Below are 14,839 nucleotides of genomic sequence, written 5' to 3'. Positions count from 1 at the left end.
TTTAAGATGTTACCTACGATGACAGTAGAATTTGTATTGTAGACAATGAAAACAGCAATAAAAAAACCCCACTCATCCATTGATGGCAATAAAACAACCACTGCATTTCATCTTGATGACAGTGAAAGATACTAAACACAATTCCCAAGTCATAGATGGGGCTATTGAGGGGAATTACATTTGGTATGCTTGAGTTTATATTAAAGTAGTTTAGCACAACTCTGTCAATGACTTACAGTACATCATAACTGATGAATAGGTTTCTCGAGATTTATATCTTTTTTCTGCATAGTCAAAATTTCCACACAAAGAAAAATAAAAGCAAATCACTACAAACTCTGGTATTGTGTCTCTCGCCATGAAGACGGTTTGGGCAATTTTGTTTATCCATTTCTCAAACCTCACTGTTACCTCAGATGGATACCTCACAACTGCATTCACAGCACCATAGAATACCAATGACTGGCACGACCACTCCTAGACGCATCACTGACAGCCATTCCGAGTCCACAGCTCTGTCGGACTCGGCGTACGCCTCGACGCTGGAGAGGGGAGGGGGTGTACCCCAGGTCTGATGGATGTAAGACGGATGGCTGACTGAGAGCAGGCCTGACAGACATGTAAGTTTGAACACTTTTCTTTGTTCGGTTGTCTGGGTGTTCTGTTAATGAAGTCTTGCTGTGACAGAAGTTGATCACAGCCTCCTCTTGGAAGCACTCCTGTCAAATGTTATGTGCCTGTGTCATATTGCAACTGAATAACAAATTGCCCTGCATCGACGTGAATAAGTACTGAATTGATCAGTGTTCTAGTAGTAGCCATGACAAAAGAAATCTTGGGCATACACACTCGGACAGGATTTGAACTTACGACCTCCTAATCTCCGGACAGTGTCGTGTGTTTATAGATTATTATGGTCACCATCAGACTCTTTATAAAAGTATGTCCTAATCTGTGAGTTTAAAACCCATGGAAAGTTCCTGTTTAGTTCTGTGTAAGACAGGTGTATTACTGTGTGTGTTTTTTTAAATCTTTATTTCTAAAGAAGTATATAAATATGAGGAATTATTGCCTTATTATATACGGAGATCTAATATTAATCAACTTACTACTTAATGTTATTTCATAATATGTTGTAGAGGTAACCTCCAGTGTGAAATCCAGAGTCTCATTCTCAGGTGCAGTGAGGTAGGATGTCTTGGTATGGGAAAAATTAACTTAATTGCCCTGATAAAGTATATGACAGACCACACTGTTCATTTTCCAGGTATGTCAAACTGTGGGACTGTGCAGAGAACTCATTCATGACATCTGAACGCACCATGGCAGGGAGCTTCCTTCATGACTACAGCACAGCAGCTAGTGTGAACAGACGTGTCATGACACATGTCCCTATGTGGCCAGAATGGGTCACTGTTCCCACCGGACGCAAAATGAGATGCCTGTCTGAATTCTATTGAAGAGTACTTTAGGTTGATTTTGTGTTGTTTGTATTCTGCTTGTGATGGAGGATGTAAGTGTGTACATGAAATATCAGTGCCTTTCCTAGGAGTGCTTAGGTCAAGCAGTGTCATCAGAAATAGGCAGGAACTTATATCTAAATGGGATTCCAATGAAATTTAAAACTTCATCATTGTAAGATGCTTGTATTCTTTATTCTTATGTAGTCAATATCATAGCAAACACTATACCCACCGACATTGTGATTTAAATTTGTATTAATAACTGAACAGGTGTCATGAACTCTGTGGTACCGATATCCACTTTTAGTCTATCTAGCTAGTGTACCTTTTATCACCATCATCACCTTCATTGTTAACATCACAGTCATTTCAGTTTCCAGTCCACTCTCCTCACTTCACTGGTATCAACAGCATTACAATAGTTTCTTTTTGTGACATAAGGTCATGATTTAGACTTTCGGTCTCCAGTTGCTTTACAAGTTGCACCAGTCTAGCCCATTTAATGTGCCACAAAGTATTCAAATACAGTGTCTTCTTGCAGAAATTGATGACAGTCAATGTGAGGTTGAATTGTTTGTGCAGAATGTGTTATTAAAGAGTGGTGATTTTTAAAATTGTGATATATGTACTCTCTTTTCATGCTTCAAATTCATTCCATGTGCATGGGGGAGGTGATTCTATGTTAATCCGTCCTTGATCATATGCAAGAAACTAATATGTGATCACAAAATTATGCATCTGTTTCAGTCAAATACAATAATCATATATGCCATCCAACTATAATCCTCCATCCGTCTCAGTGACAGTAATGTAATTTTTAAATGTAATACTTACTGTAAATACAGTGTAAATGATGCATTTGCTATTCCATTACAAATCAAATGTTAATGAATTCCACACTTCTCAGATGGTATGATGTGGATCAAGCTGAAACATTGTGTATCCCGTGTCAGAATGTGATAAAAAGTATGTGTTGCAAGATAGTCTGAATGCTTAAAAGAGTTTTAGAATTAACAGAGTACCGTTATTTTTTCTACACTTTCCTGACCAAAGGTTTCCAATAGTTGTGTTATAGCACCGAGTGCGCAGTAGTCGTGAATAACTCGGTGTAAAAGTGAATGTCCAACATGGAACTTTTCAAACAGCAGTGTAGTACGGTTCTTGTGTATGCTGCATGCGGTGCACACTAGCATGGGGCCCACATTCCCTTTCACAGATGTAAATGTACTTTCAACTACATGTATAATCTACAAGGATGTGTGGCATTAATGTGCCTCATTGTCCCTTTGAACAAATATTAACAAAACTATTCCATAAATCTAGTCCTATATTTTGCCATGACATTTCTGAAGTCATTTACTCAAACTGTTAAAATTGACCAACTTGAATTTAAATCACTTTTTTTTTTTTTTTTTTTTAATGCCGAGTGCCTGCAGAAAAAGACATGGGTTGGTCTTAGCTATTGTGAAGAATCCTTTCTGGTGTTTTAATGTAGATAGATACAATTTGATCCACTGTGGCTGAATTCACATTTGAGCTTTACAATCTTGTGTCATCTCTGTTTTGTATAGAGAAGGTTACACTGATAGAACACTAGTGATCAGACCTTGTACATGAGAAGGCCAAAACCACATTGTATGTTGGAATGTGTGTCCAGGAACAGATAGGATTACCTGTCTTAACCCTTTCCTAGATAAATTTCATCCTGTGTATCTCGTCCTTATTTGATAACACAAGTGGTGAATTGAAACAGAAGAGTCAGTATTCGGTCATGTTTATCAATCATTTCACTACATTTGTAAAAGAAAATGGTTGTTTCGTTTCTTCAACAATTTTCTACATAATGCATCTTCGCCTGCTCGGCAGAAGGGTCCTAGCAAGAAATTGCACCCCCAAATCGAATTTTGGTCATGACGTAATCTGACAAAGTTTTGAAAGCTCTTTCATATGATGCAATCATCATTTTTTGTGAGTTTTCGAACCTGTAAGTCAAGTAAAAAAAAAATTCTCCACACACACAGTTGCTAGCCTGTGTCCACTCCAGATGCCCTGTCTCTACTGGCTTTGCAGTTGTTGCAGTGCTCTGGTGTGGGTTAAGGGCTGAAGCAGGGTCAAACTTTCAGTCACTTTATGCTTCACTTCTAGCGTGATAGAGATGAACAGAGTTATCTTTAATAATTGTAGGTTGCTGTTGGTAGAGATGATTTGTGTTCTAGGAGTCATCTGTATGCTCTTGCTGTGGCCTGTGGGGAGTGGTTCAAAAGTTGCAGAGAGAATGCAAACCAAGCTCATTTAATGAATCTCTGAGAAACTGAGAAACAATTGACAGTGTGTGCATATGAGGAATACAATGTTAGGATATAGTAATCATTTCAAGGGGCCCACAAGTCATGTAGAATAAGTTACTGACATTAAAAAATAGTAACTTTATCATCTGTCTCAAGTTTTGCTCTTATTCTGACCTGCCACTTTGATTGTTGCTCATGTAGGAGCCTTCCAAATAGACTACAATGTATTTAATTTGTACAAATGTAAAATGGAAAGTGATATGTTTATGAGTAAAGTTGTACAATGTGTGAATTTGCAGGGACTATGTTTTGCTTGCAGAGTATAAGAATTTTCTTAATTTGATTATTCATCTTGAATATTTATATGGATCATCTTGAATATTTATATGGATTACCTATGAATATTCATTTTTATCTGACTCTCTAAGATTAAGACCACTTCTTCAAATGAATTTCATATGCCCATCACTAGTATGAATTTGTAAACTGCAGTCATCCACACACAAGTCAACTTCTCAGAAATCAAATGTGTGGCTACATAGAACCTCTGAACATTCCAAATACATGTACTGTTAAGCAAGATATTTTTCGCGGCATGAAATTTTCACTAATTGGAGCCAATGGCCTTTTCTTGTGGCATAGAATTTTCGCATATTGCCACTGGCATTCAATACAATACATATACAAGAAGAACTTTCCCGTGTATTCTAATTTTGCGAATCTTGGCTCTCGTGAAGTGAAATTCGGGAAATTAAAATGCATGCGAACAATTCCAATTATACAGTATTCACAAACTTGATACATGCGCTTTGCTTGTCTAAGTTGCATATTGTTACACATCGAAGCCTTGATTTCCCCTTTGTGGCCCAATCTGAGACTCGTGTGTGAGGTTGACTACTTGAAATGACTGCAAAATCAACCCGATGTGTCTTACGAATACATTTGTGTGCACTGTGCTCAAAGTTTTTTTTTTTTTAAACAGTGTTGGCTGAAATTAAGTTTTTTGATGTATTTTTCTTCACATTTCTCAACAGGAAAACTGTCAAACTAATTTGGATTGCCCTGTTCATGTGAATGGAATGTTTTATGCTAAAATGTAAATATGTTTCCTCTAAATTATACAGTACTGAAAGAATATGTTTTGACAGTATTCAGACTTCCTACGGAACAAAAAATAAATTTGCCACAAATGAGACTGAAATGTAATATATTCCTGTTGTTGGTTTTTCTTACTTCTGATGCAGTAGTCACTTAGCTGCAATTCAGCTTCTAAACAGTAAGCTTACTTAATCATATGGGTGCACTTCATCATTGTGTGTGAGTGTGTATGTGTGTGACGTGTTGTGTTGTGCGTACGTTTGTGTTTGTGCGTTCGTGTTTGCACATGTACTGTAAGAATTAAAGTTAGAATCAATTTTGACACAAGAAAGCTCCGTATACTATATGTTTGTAGAGTATTGACAAAGATAAAAATGTACCATTTATTTCTGATTCACATGATCCACAAAATTTCAAAGGACTCTTGAGCCAGCACTGGCTCCTGTGTAGATTGGTTGCCAACTTGGCAACTTCATCAATGTCTGTGAGGCATGGCACAGCACACAGTAGCTCCTCGAGCTTGTCACAAAATGAATTCCCTTGATTCCAATGCCATCATTGCAGTACTTCAATTGACCCTCCACGGACTGCCAGCACAAAATGCCATTGACTTTGTCTGCAACAGGGTTGCCAGTGGTTAATGTCTGTGTCATGTCTGAAATGTCTGAACTCTATCGGCTGGCATCTAGAGTGAGGTCAGGAATTTTGAGAGCGGTGACTCGGCACTGGCCTGCTGCTCCCGCCGAGCCGACTGCAGCATCATCTCCAGCTGTCTGTGTCTGTCCTTCTTGGCACTCCGGCTCCGTCGGCCTGCGGTCACTCCTGGCATGGACTTCGTTTGAGCTCTGGACGGAGAGACCACGAAATAGGGAGAAAGGGAAAGTGTGTGTGAGAGAGAAATGCATAAAAGCTCGGTAAAACTTGTGGATGTCTTGGGATATTTTTTATGGAAAAGAATGATCAGACATCTGCAAATAGTTCAAGTATTTTTTCAAATGTAGTGCCTACTGTACATGTGGTATAATATGTGTTGGTTTTCATTATTATAAACACAATTTGCAAGTCAACTATGTGCTGCAACATTAGCAACTGGCAAAAATATTGTCTCTAGTAACACAAGTGTGCCATGTATTATCTCCGAGGGGGGGGGGGGATCACCAACTTTTCTCTGAAATACTGACAATGCTTTTTGCAAAATATATTCTCCAAAATGTGCATACAGTACAACCTATATTCTTATCGTCCACGCAAAATGAGATCAGGCTCACACAGAAAACTGACTTTATACAGGCAAAGTTTGAACTTGGAAAGAATAATGACAGTGATGCTCATTTTCAAGTCTGTCTACTTCGTTCCTGTGAAACAGAGGACTGCTAATTTCTGAGATGGGAGCCACATGGTTATGAAGATAATGTATGGTTGTTTGAGAGAAGTTCTGTTCACATTACAGCTCTTTATACAGTTGAACAAGCAAACCTCTTCACTGAAAGATAACTAACCTAACTTGCCCATAGTAAGGTAGAAAGAACAATAGAGTAAGTTCATAACAGTATTGATTTTAACACACAAACACCAATTTAGTGTCAGAATGCAAACAACAGAAATTAATCTCTGCAAGCTGGTATTAATCTTATGATATACTGTATATGGAAGCAATTCTACGCATGTCATGGGATAATTTCACACATACCTTGGTGTTGATATTGCAACTGATGTTGGCTGACGTCCAGGCGTGAAATCTCTCCGGCGCTTCTTTGCTGGAGGGCTTTGAACAGACCACGGAAAAGATATATTCATTTAGATTATACTAGGTGTTTCAAAAACATTTCCCACTTTTGATTCTTAATAACTCAAAAACTATGTATCAGATAACACTGTCATTGACATGAGTGATAGCTGAATAGTGTACGATTTTGTTGGAGGTGGTTTAAATATGAAAGCATAAATCAGTTTCATGAAATCCATGATTAATTTCAGTTAGGTTCCAGATTTTGCTCTATTTTCAAACCTCTGTACAAAACTTTCACTTTGCACAGGGGTCAATGGGTGTGTATGGGAGTGTGTGGTTAACACTCTGACAATGGTTCTGAACAATGGCCAGGGTTTGAATGCTTCATTATTTATACATGAGAAATTCCACTTCCACAACTAGTCTTTATTCAGCCTCTGGCAGTATCTGTGTAAAGTCAAACGCCTGCCGATACTGTCGTTGAGTGGCGACAGTGCTCTCCCTACTTCCGAAAAACGAAATTACAATGAATACCTTCTGTTCTGTCGTAAACAGGGTGACAGGAAGCAAAGAAAATCAATTGGAGTATACACATGTGTATATGGAGCCTTGAATAAATCTACTGTGAAACAAATCGCCCCCAATGAAAAATGCTGCTGAACTCTTTACCAAAAATGATCTCTTTTTATCGAAAAAGAGACAAATTTGTCAGACTATTAGTAAACAGTTGTATTAAAATGAAGAACGTTAGATCATTTATGCTTATTTATATCCCAAATTTAGTGATATGTGAAGCAAAATTTGAAAATGATTGCCAGCTGGAATGAAATGTGGTGTTTGCAAGCACATGGAAACATGTGCTTACTTTTTCCATGTGCATGCATTTTACCCTTTACTGTGCATGAATTCAGACTAGCAGTGGCCAGGGCAATCCACATGAATTATTGATTAAGCATTCATGTGCCTGGGAGCGCGAGACTGACGCCTAGTCAACAGGTGGTTCAGGCATGGCCATTGTTCAGGGCCATTGTCAGCACACACTCACATACACATCACTGGTTCCTGTGCAAAGTTAAATTTTTGTACAGAGGGCTAAAATTTGACCAAAATCTGAAACCTTACTTCAAAATCAATCTTAGATTTAATGAAACTGATTTATGCTTTCACATTCAAATCACCTCCAACAAAATTGTACACTATTCAGCTATTACTCGTATCAATGACAGTTTTATCGGATGAATAGTTTTTGAACTTTTAATCATCAGAAGTGGGATATGTTTTTTGAAACACCTAGTATGTCATCACTCTTTCTCTGTCACATTTCTTCACTTTTTATGTGCCTCTGTTTTTGAATATCAACTGCTCTAGAACCCCTACAACATTACAATCACAAAAGGTCAGTTGAGGTTTACCATCTGCCGAGTATTAATAAGGATGACTTCTCAGTAAAAAGAGTCTTTGCATATGAATTCCAATTGTGATGTATGACTCCTAAGAGCCATTAAAACACAAAGTCAGCCGTATGTGTAGGCATGATATTTTAATACATTTACACATTGAAAAGAATGAAAACAAACCTAGCCACAGGTGTTTTGGATTGACTGCTGCTATCAGGCTTGCAACTCAAGACTGGTCTGTCAGTTCGGCTGGCCCCAGGAAACCTGTTAGGTTTGTGGCATGTACTGCAACGAATCACCTATTGATAGAAATACAGAGTGCAGATGATATCACACAAACAGTGAAAGTCATAGTACAAAGGTACAATATTTCGCACGAAATGAAAGACAAAGTGCTCTATTCAATGGGGCAGATTCTCATCTTTCATTGAGTGTGAAATCTTGTTCCACTGCATGAGGAAATAAACCATGCTTTGTTTGTATACAACACCTCTGACGTCCATGAATATGAATTGCAACCATTTTTCATGAAAGGTGAATGGTTATACATTTTATTGTGGCACAGTTGTATTCATAAGGGATTGATTGAAATTGTTGACAGTAAATGAGTGACTAAGAGCACATGGGTAAAGCTTGTATATAGTGATTTCAGAGGCGGGCAATGGTGCAAAACAATGCTCATTTATGTATTTGGATAAAAGTGTAAAAGGGTAGCTTTCTTATTCCTTCCAAAGAAGCGCTCCACTTTTCAACTTTTCATTTTTCACCACAAAGAAAAATTCAGTCACCATTGTATATACATACTCACTATCACATTCTTACTGTTCATCCACCTTCTGAGTTTCTTCCGCTGGGCGGGGCTGAGGAGACGCCCACGAGGACTCTCCCACCGCCGCTTCAAGCGCTCAATCTCCTTGGTGATGCCAGCCCTGGGTCGAAGCTTGACCCTGCTGGAGTCTGGCCTGAGGAAGCTGTGACAGTGGATGCAGCTCTGTTCTTCCACATCTGAGTTGCAAATTAACATAAACACTTTTTTTTTTCTTCAAAGAATCGTTTCCTTTCATGACACATGTTCACCATGGATGATCATTTAGCCCTTTCTCTGAACTCGGCTGTATTTGCCAAATTTCTGAATAAGCATGGCCATTTGGATATTCACGCTCCCTCCCCCCCCCCCCCCACCCCTTCTCCTCAAGCCATTATAAGTTAGACAGCCCAGTAGGGGGTATCAATGCCTTAGTCCAACAAGAGTGCTGTGATGACACAATAGGGTTTATGGGGGTTGGGTCAGTTTATTCATTGGCCCTATACTTCTAAACATCTGAGCAAGTCAGCAAATGAAGCCTGCATCTTACACTTGCAAGCTTAGCAAAACCAAAGTTTAATGTTGCTCCTGTAATGAATAGAGGCAGCAATGGCACAGAGCATTACAAGAAAAGCATCATACTGTAGAATTATCTTTCATTTACAACACTAGTAAAATAATATGCAAATATCCTTGGGGAAGGTGCTTTTTTCCAGCCATGTCTGTGGCAGATTTTACATGTACTGTAAAAGTGGATATTTTCGTGCGACTAATTTTTCAGGCTTGGACGGGTAAGAAGAATTATGCATGTTTTTAATTCCACAGAATCAAGACACCAAGTGCAGGAACATATGGCAAGCAAAAATATTCACATGCTTTTATTTTCACGCTAGTTTCTGGCTGTGCGAAATGTGCGAAAATTTCCACTTTTACTGCATTATGTTTAATGCACACTTAACATTAGCATGAACACAAGTGAATACATACATATACACTGATAAGAGATACATACTTTCTCATAAATTTCTGTAACATTTGTGGAGCTTATCCCTGACTTACCAGTTTGCTTGGCTGCTTCCCTTCTTGACATATTTGATCTGTATTTATTGTAAAATCAGAGCATGACATTAAGGGTAAGTTTACAAACACTCACATAATACTATAAATGTGTGAATTGCCTGTGGTATAAGGACAATAATTGTCCTCATAATCAGGACAATAATGACAACAATAATGACAACAATAATTGTCCTCATAATTATAAGAGCACTGGGAAGACCAGAGGCACAACAGTACAGTATGGTGAATTTTAGCATTTTATGTTGAGTCATTATTCATGATCATCCTGTAAAGATCAATTTGTCCCACACAACATGTATACTTGGGCAAACCACATGTTCCAGACAGCATCCGGAGAATTACGCAATCAGCAAAAAAGAAAAAACACTTATTCAAGCTCATATTTCTCATAGAATATTAGCCTAAATATTATACCATGTTAAAGGCAATTTAATTGGTTATCAACCTGGTAGGTCAATAAAAAGGGAAACTTCATACGTGAGTGAACACATTCATTTTTCTCTTCCAAAACACAAAAGTAACAAGGAAAAGTAGAAATTACGCGGTGCGTAATATATGTCCCCGCCAGAAGTAGCATTTTGTAACAAAATGTGCAATATAGGTAAAAAATCAAGGTCAAAGGTCAAAGAAGTCAAAGGTCAAAATTCTGTGTAGAAGTTTTGAAGCCCTCACCTAGTGCCATCACATAAAGCAAATGGAATCGAAATTGGGTTAGAAATGGCGAAGGAGTAGCATTTTGTAGCAAAATGCACAATATAGGTCAAAAATCAAGGTCAAAGGTCAAAGAAGACAAAGGTCAAAATTCTGTGAAGAAGTTTTGAAGCCCTCACCTAGTTGCTATCACATAAAGCAAACGGAATCGAAATCGGGTTAGAAATGGCGAAGGAGTAGCGTTTTGTAGCAAAATGCACAATATAGGTCAAAAATCAAGGTCAAAGGTCAAAGAAATCAAAGGTCAAAATTCTGTGTAGAAGTTTTGAAGCCCTCAACTAGTGCCATCATATAAAGCAAACGGAATCGAAATCGGGTTAGAAATGGCGAAGGAGTAGCATTTTGTAGCAAAATGTACAATATAGGTCAAAAATCAAGGTCAAAGGTCAAAGAAGTCAAAGGTCAAAATTCTGTGTAGAAGTTTTGAAGCCCTCACCTAGTGCCATCACATAAAGTAAACGGAATCGAAATCGGGTTAGAAATGGCGAAGAAGTAGCATTTTGTAGCAAAATGTACAATATAGGTCAAAGGTCAAGGTCAAAGGTCACAACTGAAATTCTGTGTAGAAGTTTTAAAGCTCCCATGTAGTGCTATCATATAAAGCAAACAGAATCAAAATTGGCTCATAAATGACAGAGAAGTAGCAAATTGAACATTTTGATTACACAAGGACGCACACACGGACGGACGCACGGACGGACGCACGCACGCACGCACGCACGCACGCACGCACGCACAGACACACACACGTACGGAGCCCGTTTCATAGTCCCCTGCTCGAACTCGTTCGGCGGGGACAAAAATTGCAAAAATTGACAAATTCTCATTCACATGTATGTGCTCTTCCATAACACCGAGGACAAGAGACAGATCCCACACAATATTAACCCATTGAGGACGGATTGATTTTGCTACAACACACATTTCCCATAGACACTTGCCCGAGTATACTCGGGACTCATCCTCAACGGGTTAAGAAACACAAATTAGTTTGGAAAAATTACTGATTGATTTCTATGTCTTTGTATTCCCCAAAGATAAAGGAAGGCAAAAAAAAAATGGAGTGAATAAAGAATCTTCTGTCAAATCCAAAATCAAATGACATTAGAGAAGAGGCAATATTATCGAAAAAATAATGGCAGAAATCTGAACTGTTATTTTGAATTACCGGTATGCACATTGATAATGATAACTGATTCTTGAATTTGTCTCATGAATTCTCAAATTCCAAAATCGAGTAATGAAAAAGAAAAATCTGTCCATTTTACCACCTTTGGATGTTACTCCCTATGACATTTGAATTTGAGTTGACAGTAAATTCTTATTTTTCCCCTTTAGTTTTCCCTATTTTGTTCTTGTTTTAGAATATAAAAAGATACAAGGGAAGGAATTAACTTTTTTTTCGCTATTCATTCATGTCTCTTATCGTCTTGAATTGCTCTTATGTTACAATTGTTATCTTTAGACATTTGCAAATGAATCCCTACATGTCAAATTCTGTAATTTTTACTTTTTGGGGGCATACTCGTGAAATAGGCCCCACCACTGCGTGGCAGTACTAATACTACATCAGCTTGCCTGTTTATACTTGTGAATTCAGCCCCACCATGTGGCTTTCATCAGTACATCAGCACGGCAGTGGGGCTTTCTTCCACAGTACATGTATAATACTTGTGAATGCGGCCCCACCAAATGGCGTTTACGCGAGATTGATACAGCGGTGGGGCCGATTTCCACAGCATAGCATCTTTCGTCCTCCCTTCCTCCCGTTTTTTTTTTTTTTTTTTTTTTTTTTTCTTCAACCTTTTATTCTTGGAAGGACTCCCACATGTCCCTCGACTAATTTAACGGCCAATTTAACCATAAATTTACAACGCTATCCTAACCTAATCATAAACCCTATAAACCCTCAGACTCAGTATTCATTCTACCCAAGAGCCATAAGACTATGGAATCGCCTGCCGGGACCCGCAGTAACCACTGCCAACCCAACATTATTTTAAGGAGCTACTTTACCCATCCTCACGGCAATGCAGCTCAGCCTCCTGCTGGATCTGCCACTGTGTAAGAGGATCGATGCTGTTTTTACTCACACTGAGCACCTATACTCACATTTTTATTGTATGATAGTGAGACACTTGTACATACACTGAATGACACCCCCTCACGACACACTGTTCGAGTTCATCCCAGTATAGCTTCATGTACAAGCTGCTTCAAGGGATTACTACATCAAGATCAAAACCCTGGGCCTAACCCAACCTTGCTTGCTAACACTATACAGTAACACACGGGTGCACGAGGACTGCGGTGGGGCCGATTTTGCATACTTTTGTGTCTTGAGAGACAAAAAAACGAGTGTGTTCGCTCATGCGTTAAAGGTGCATGGTCCCCGTGTTTTAGTCAAATGCGTACGCGGGCACACGGCACAAGTTTCCTATAGAGACCTACGCTATCGACTCCTCTTTAGCACTTACGCTTTGGCCCACTTCCCCGAGTCTGAAGAAGTCCGATTCACTGTAGTCAGTGGTCGGATCACAGTTCGGCTCATATGATTCGGCTGAGGGGGATGACAGCTTTAGCAAACTTCTTTTGTGATGTCATAATATTAATAACAAGCACATATGCACGCACCCTGGCATTACTACAGACTGCGCGATGCGCAGAGAAGACAACGAAGGCAACGTTACTTAGCAACAGCTACGCACTTTACTCTTGATGACAGCTCAACTTCGGTAATCTTCGTATCAATGATCAATGCTAACGGTGATTGGCAGTATCATCAGCAGCGCCCTCTACACTACCGGGACTATGTCCCTTTAAATTACCCTTTGTATTATCCTTCTTGAGTTCTAGGTCAATAGCCAATTAATAAACTTTAATATGGTAGGATAATTTAATATATGACATGAAGGTTTTTATCAAAATCTTCTAAAGTTATTAAATCTTTGAAAAATATGCACATCAATAAATCATGCACTGGAAAATGTGTTTACCTTCTTTCTTTTTTTCTTTTCTTTTTTTAATTTTTTTGCTGAGTGCATATATAAAAAGAGCCTCATGTAGATACATTCTGGTGTTTATCACATGAATACGACATCAAGCCAGTCAAGAAAAAGGAGATATTCTAATGTAACGTTTAATAGTAATGGTAATAACCGGCGAGCCGGGAGGAGCGCAGAGTTGTCTACAGTAACCAGCATATTTCAAAACGCATGGGACTAGTGTAGATCTAACGTGACTAACGTAACGTTACATGAAAGGGGCATTAATTATCACCACTCAACATAGAAAATTCATCCAGTAACTGAAAATCAGGCTCATGTAACTTACAGTAGATGCCTCGATAACTGTGGACATGACGATTCGTAAACATGTGCTGCTAATTCTCTAAAAGCCATGTTGATTTGAAGTGTGCTTCCCCGCCAACGCCTAGTGTAAGCAGATCACCGTGCGACGAGAGCTGCATGCGCGGTCGCGAGTACGCAGCGCCGCGTAGCGGCGGCTGCTGCTGCATGCTGTTTTCGATTCCTAGGGTTCTTTTATGAGATGTCAAAGAGTTTGCATTAGTTTGTATTAGTTTGCGTCAATCACCCTCACTAGTCGGGTACCTAAGGGGGGGGGGGGGGGGGGGGGTCACCGTGCATCCCCCCAGGACTCCTCGAAACTTACATTTTCAGGATCCTCATGACATACCAAAACATAATCAAGATGTTAACAGGAACGAAAAGTGGCTGTTCTAGGTGAAATTTAATGTATTCTGTTGTTTTTCATAATTTCTTATGTATTTCTTTGTTTTTCAACTTTTTCAACTTTTGCTTTTTCTTTGTTTTTCTATCAGAAATTGTCACTGACCACTTTTCTATCATGATTAGCACAATACTAATCAATGAAAGTGATTAATTGTAAAAATAATAATGTTTTCATGACTTTCATGACAGAGCACTGTTTTCCATAGGAAATGTACACAAAAGCACAAAATTGTGCTCGTTTGGGGACGACATTCCGCTACAAAAATGGGCGTGACTTCGCACAAGTATGCGGGGAAGTTGCAAATTTGGTCTCAAAAGTTGTGCAAGACTTGAATAAAACAAATTCAAGTAATTTTCGAGGAGTCCTGGGGGGGTGTGCACAGTGACCCCCCCCCCCCCCCTTAGGTACCCTGCTATGTAGGCCCTATCATTATGTAGCACACCCTGTTGTCGTGGAAACAGAAGAAATACATTTATATGTCAAACGCACCCACGAAGTTAAGTGACTGTCGGTTT

The 14,839-nt window shown here is 38.9% G+C and overlaps 2 protein-coding genes across 2 annotated transcripts in view; one reads left to right on the top strand and one right to left on the bottom strand.

The window, feature by feature from the left end:
* LOC140233507 (uncharacterized) overlaps positions 1–4,951 on the top strand; it is a 95,441-nt gene extending 90,490 nt beyond the window's left edge. Inside the window, exons 44-45 of the mRNA XM_072313626.1 lie at positions 417–620; positions 1,268–4,951. Coding sequence (XP_072169727.1) covers positions 417–575 — 159 coding nt within the window. The 3' untranslated portion in view covers positions 576–620; positions 1,268–4,951. The remainder of the gene's footprint in view (positions 1–416; positions 621–1,267) is intronic.
* Positions 4,952–5,206: 255 nt separating this feature from the next.
* Positions 5,207–14,024, bottom strand: LOC140233091 (UPF0711 protein C18orf21-like). The gene is made up of 6 exons (XM_072313204.1): positions 13,905–14,024; positions 9,840–9,877; positions 8,784–8,980; positions 8,156–8,274; positions 6,540–6,614; positions 5,207–5,694 (listed from the first exon to the last, which is right to left on the bottom strand). Exons 1-6 carry the CDS (start codon positions 13,970–13,972, stop codon positions 5,535–5,537), a joined length of 657 nt encoding a protein of 218 aa, XP_072169305.1. The 5' UTR covers positions 13,973–14,024; the 3' UTR covers positions 5,207–5,534.
* Between the last annotated feature and the right edge of the window lie 815 nt (positions 14,025–14,839).

Source organism: Diadema setosum, chromosome 9 (genome assembly GCF_964275005.1).
Source record: "Diadema setosum chromosome 9, eeDiaSeto1, whole genome shotgun sequence".
NCBI lineage: Eukaryota > Metazoa > Echinodermata > Echinoidea > Diadematoida > Diadematidae > Diadema > Diadema setosum.
The sequence above is the reverse complement of the archived record's forward strand: the minus strand, read 5'-3'. Positions and strand labels throughout refer to the sequence as shown.

Excerpts from the sequence above, each read along its gene's own strand:
- LOC140233091 (XM_072313204.1), bottom strand. The coding sequence starts at position 13,972 with ATGGCTTTTAGAGAATTAGCAGCACATGTTTACGAATCGTCATGTCCA. Across the intron at positions 8,275-8,783 it reads TGAACAGTAAGAATGTGATA|GTGATTCGTTGCAGTACATG; the intron begins GTGAGTATGTAT and ends TTCTATCAATAG. Across the intron at positions 5,695-6,539 it reads GTTGCAATATCAACACCAAG|AGCTCAAACGAAGTCCATGC; the intron begins GTATGTGTGAAA and ends CTCTCCGTCCAG.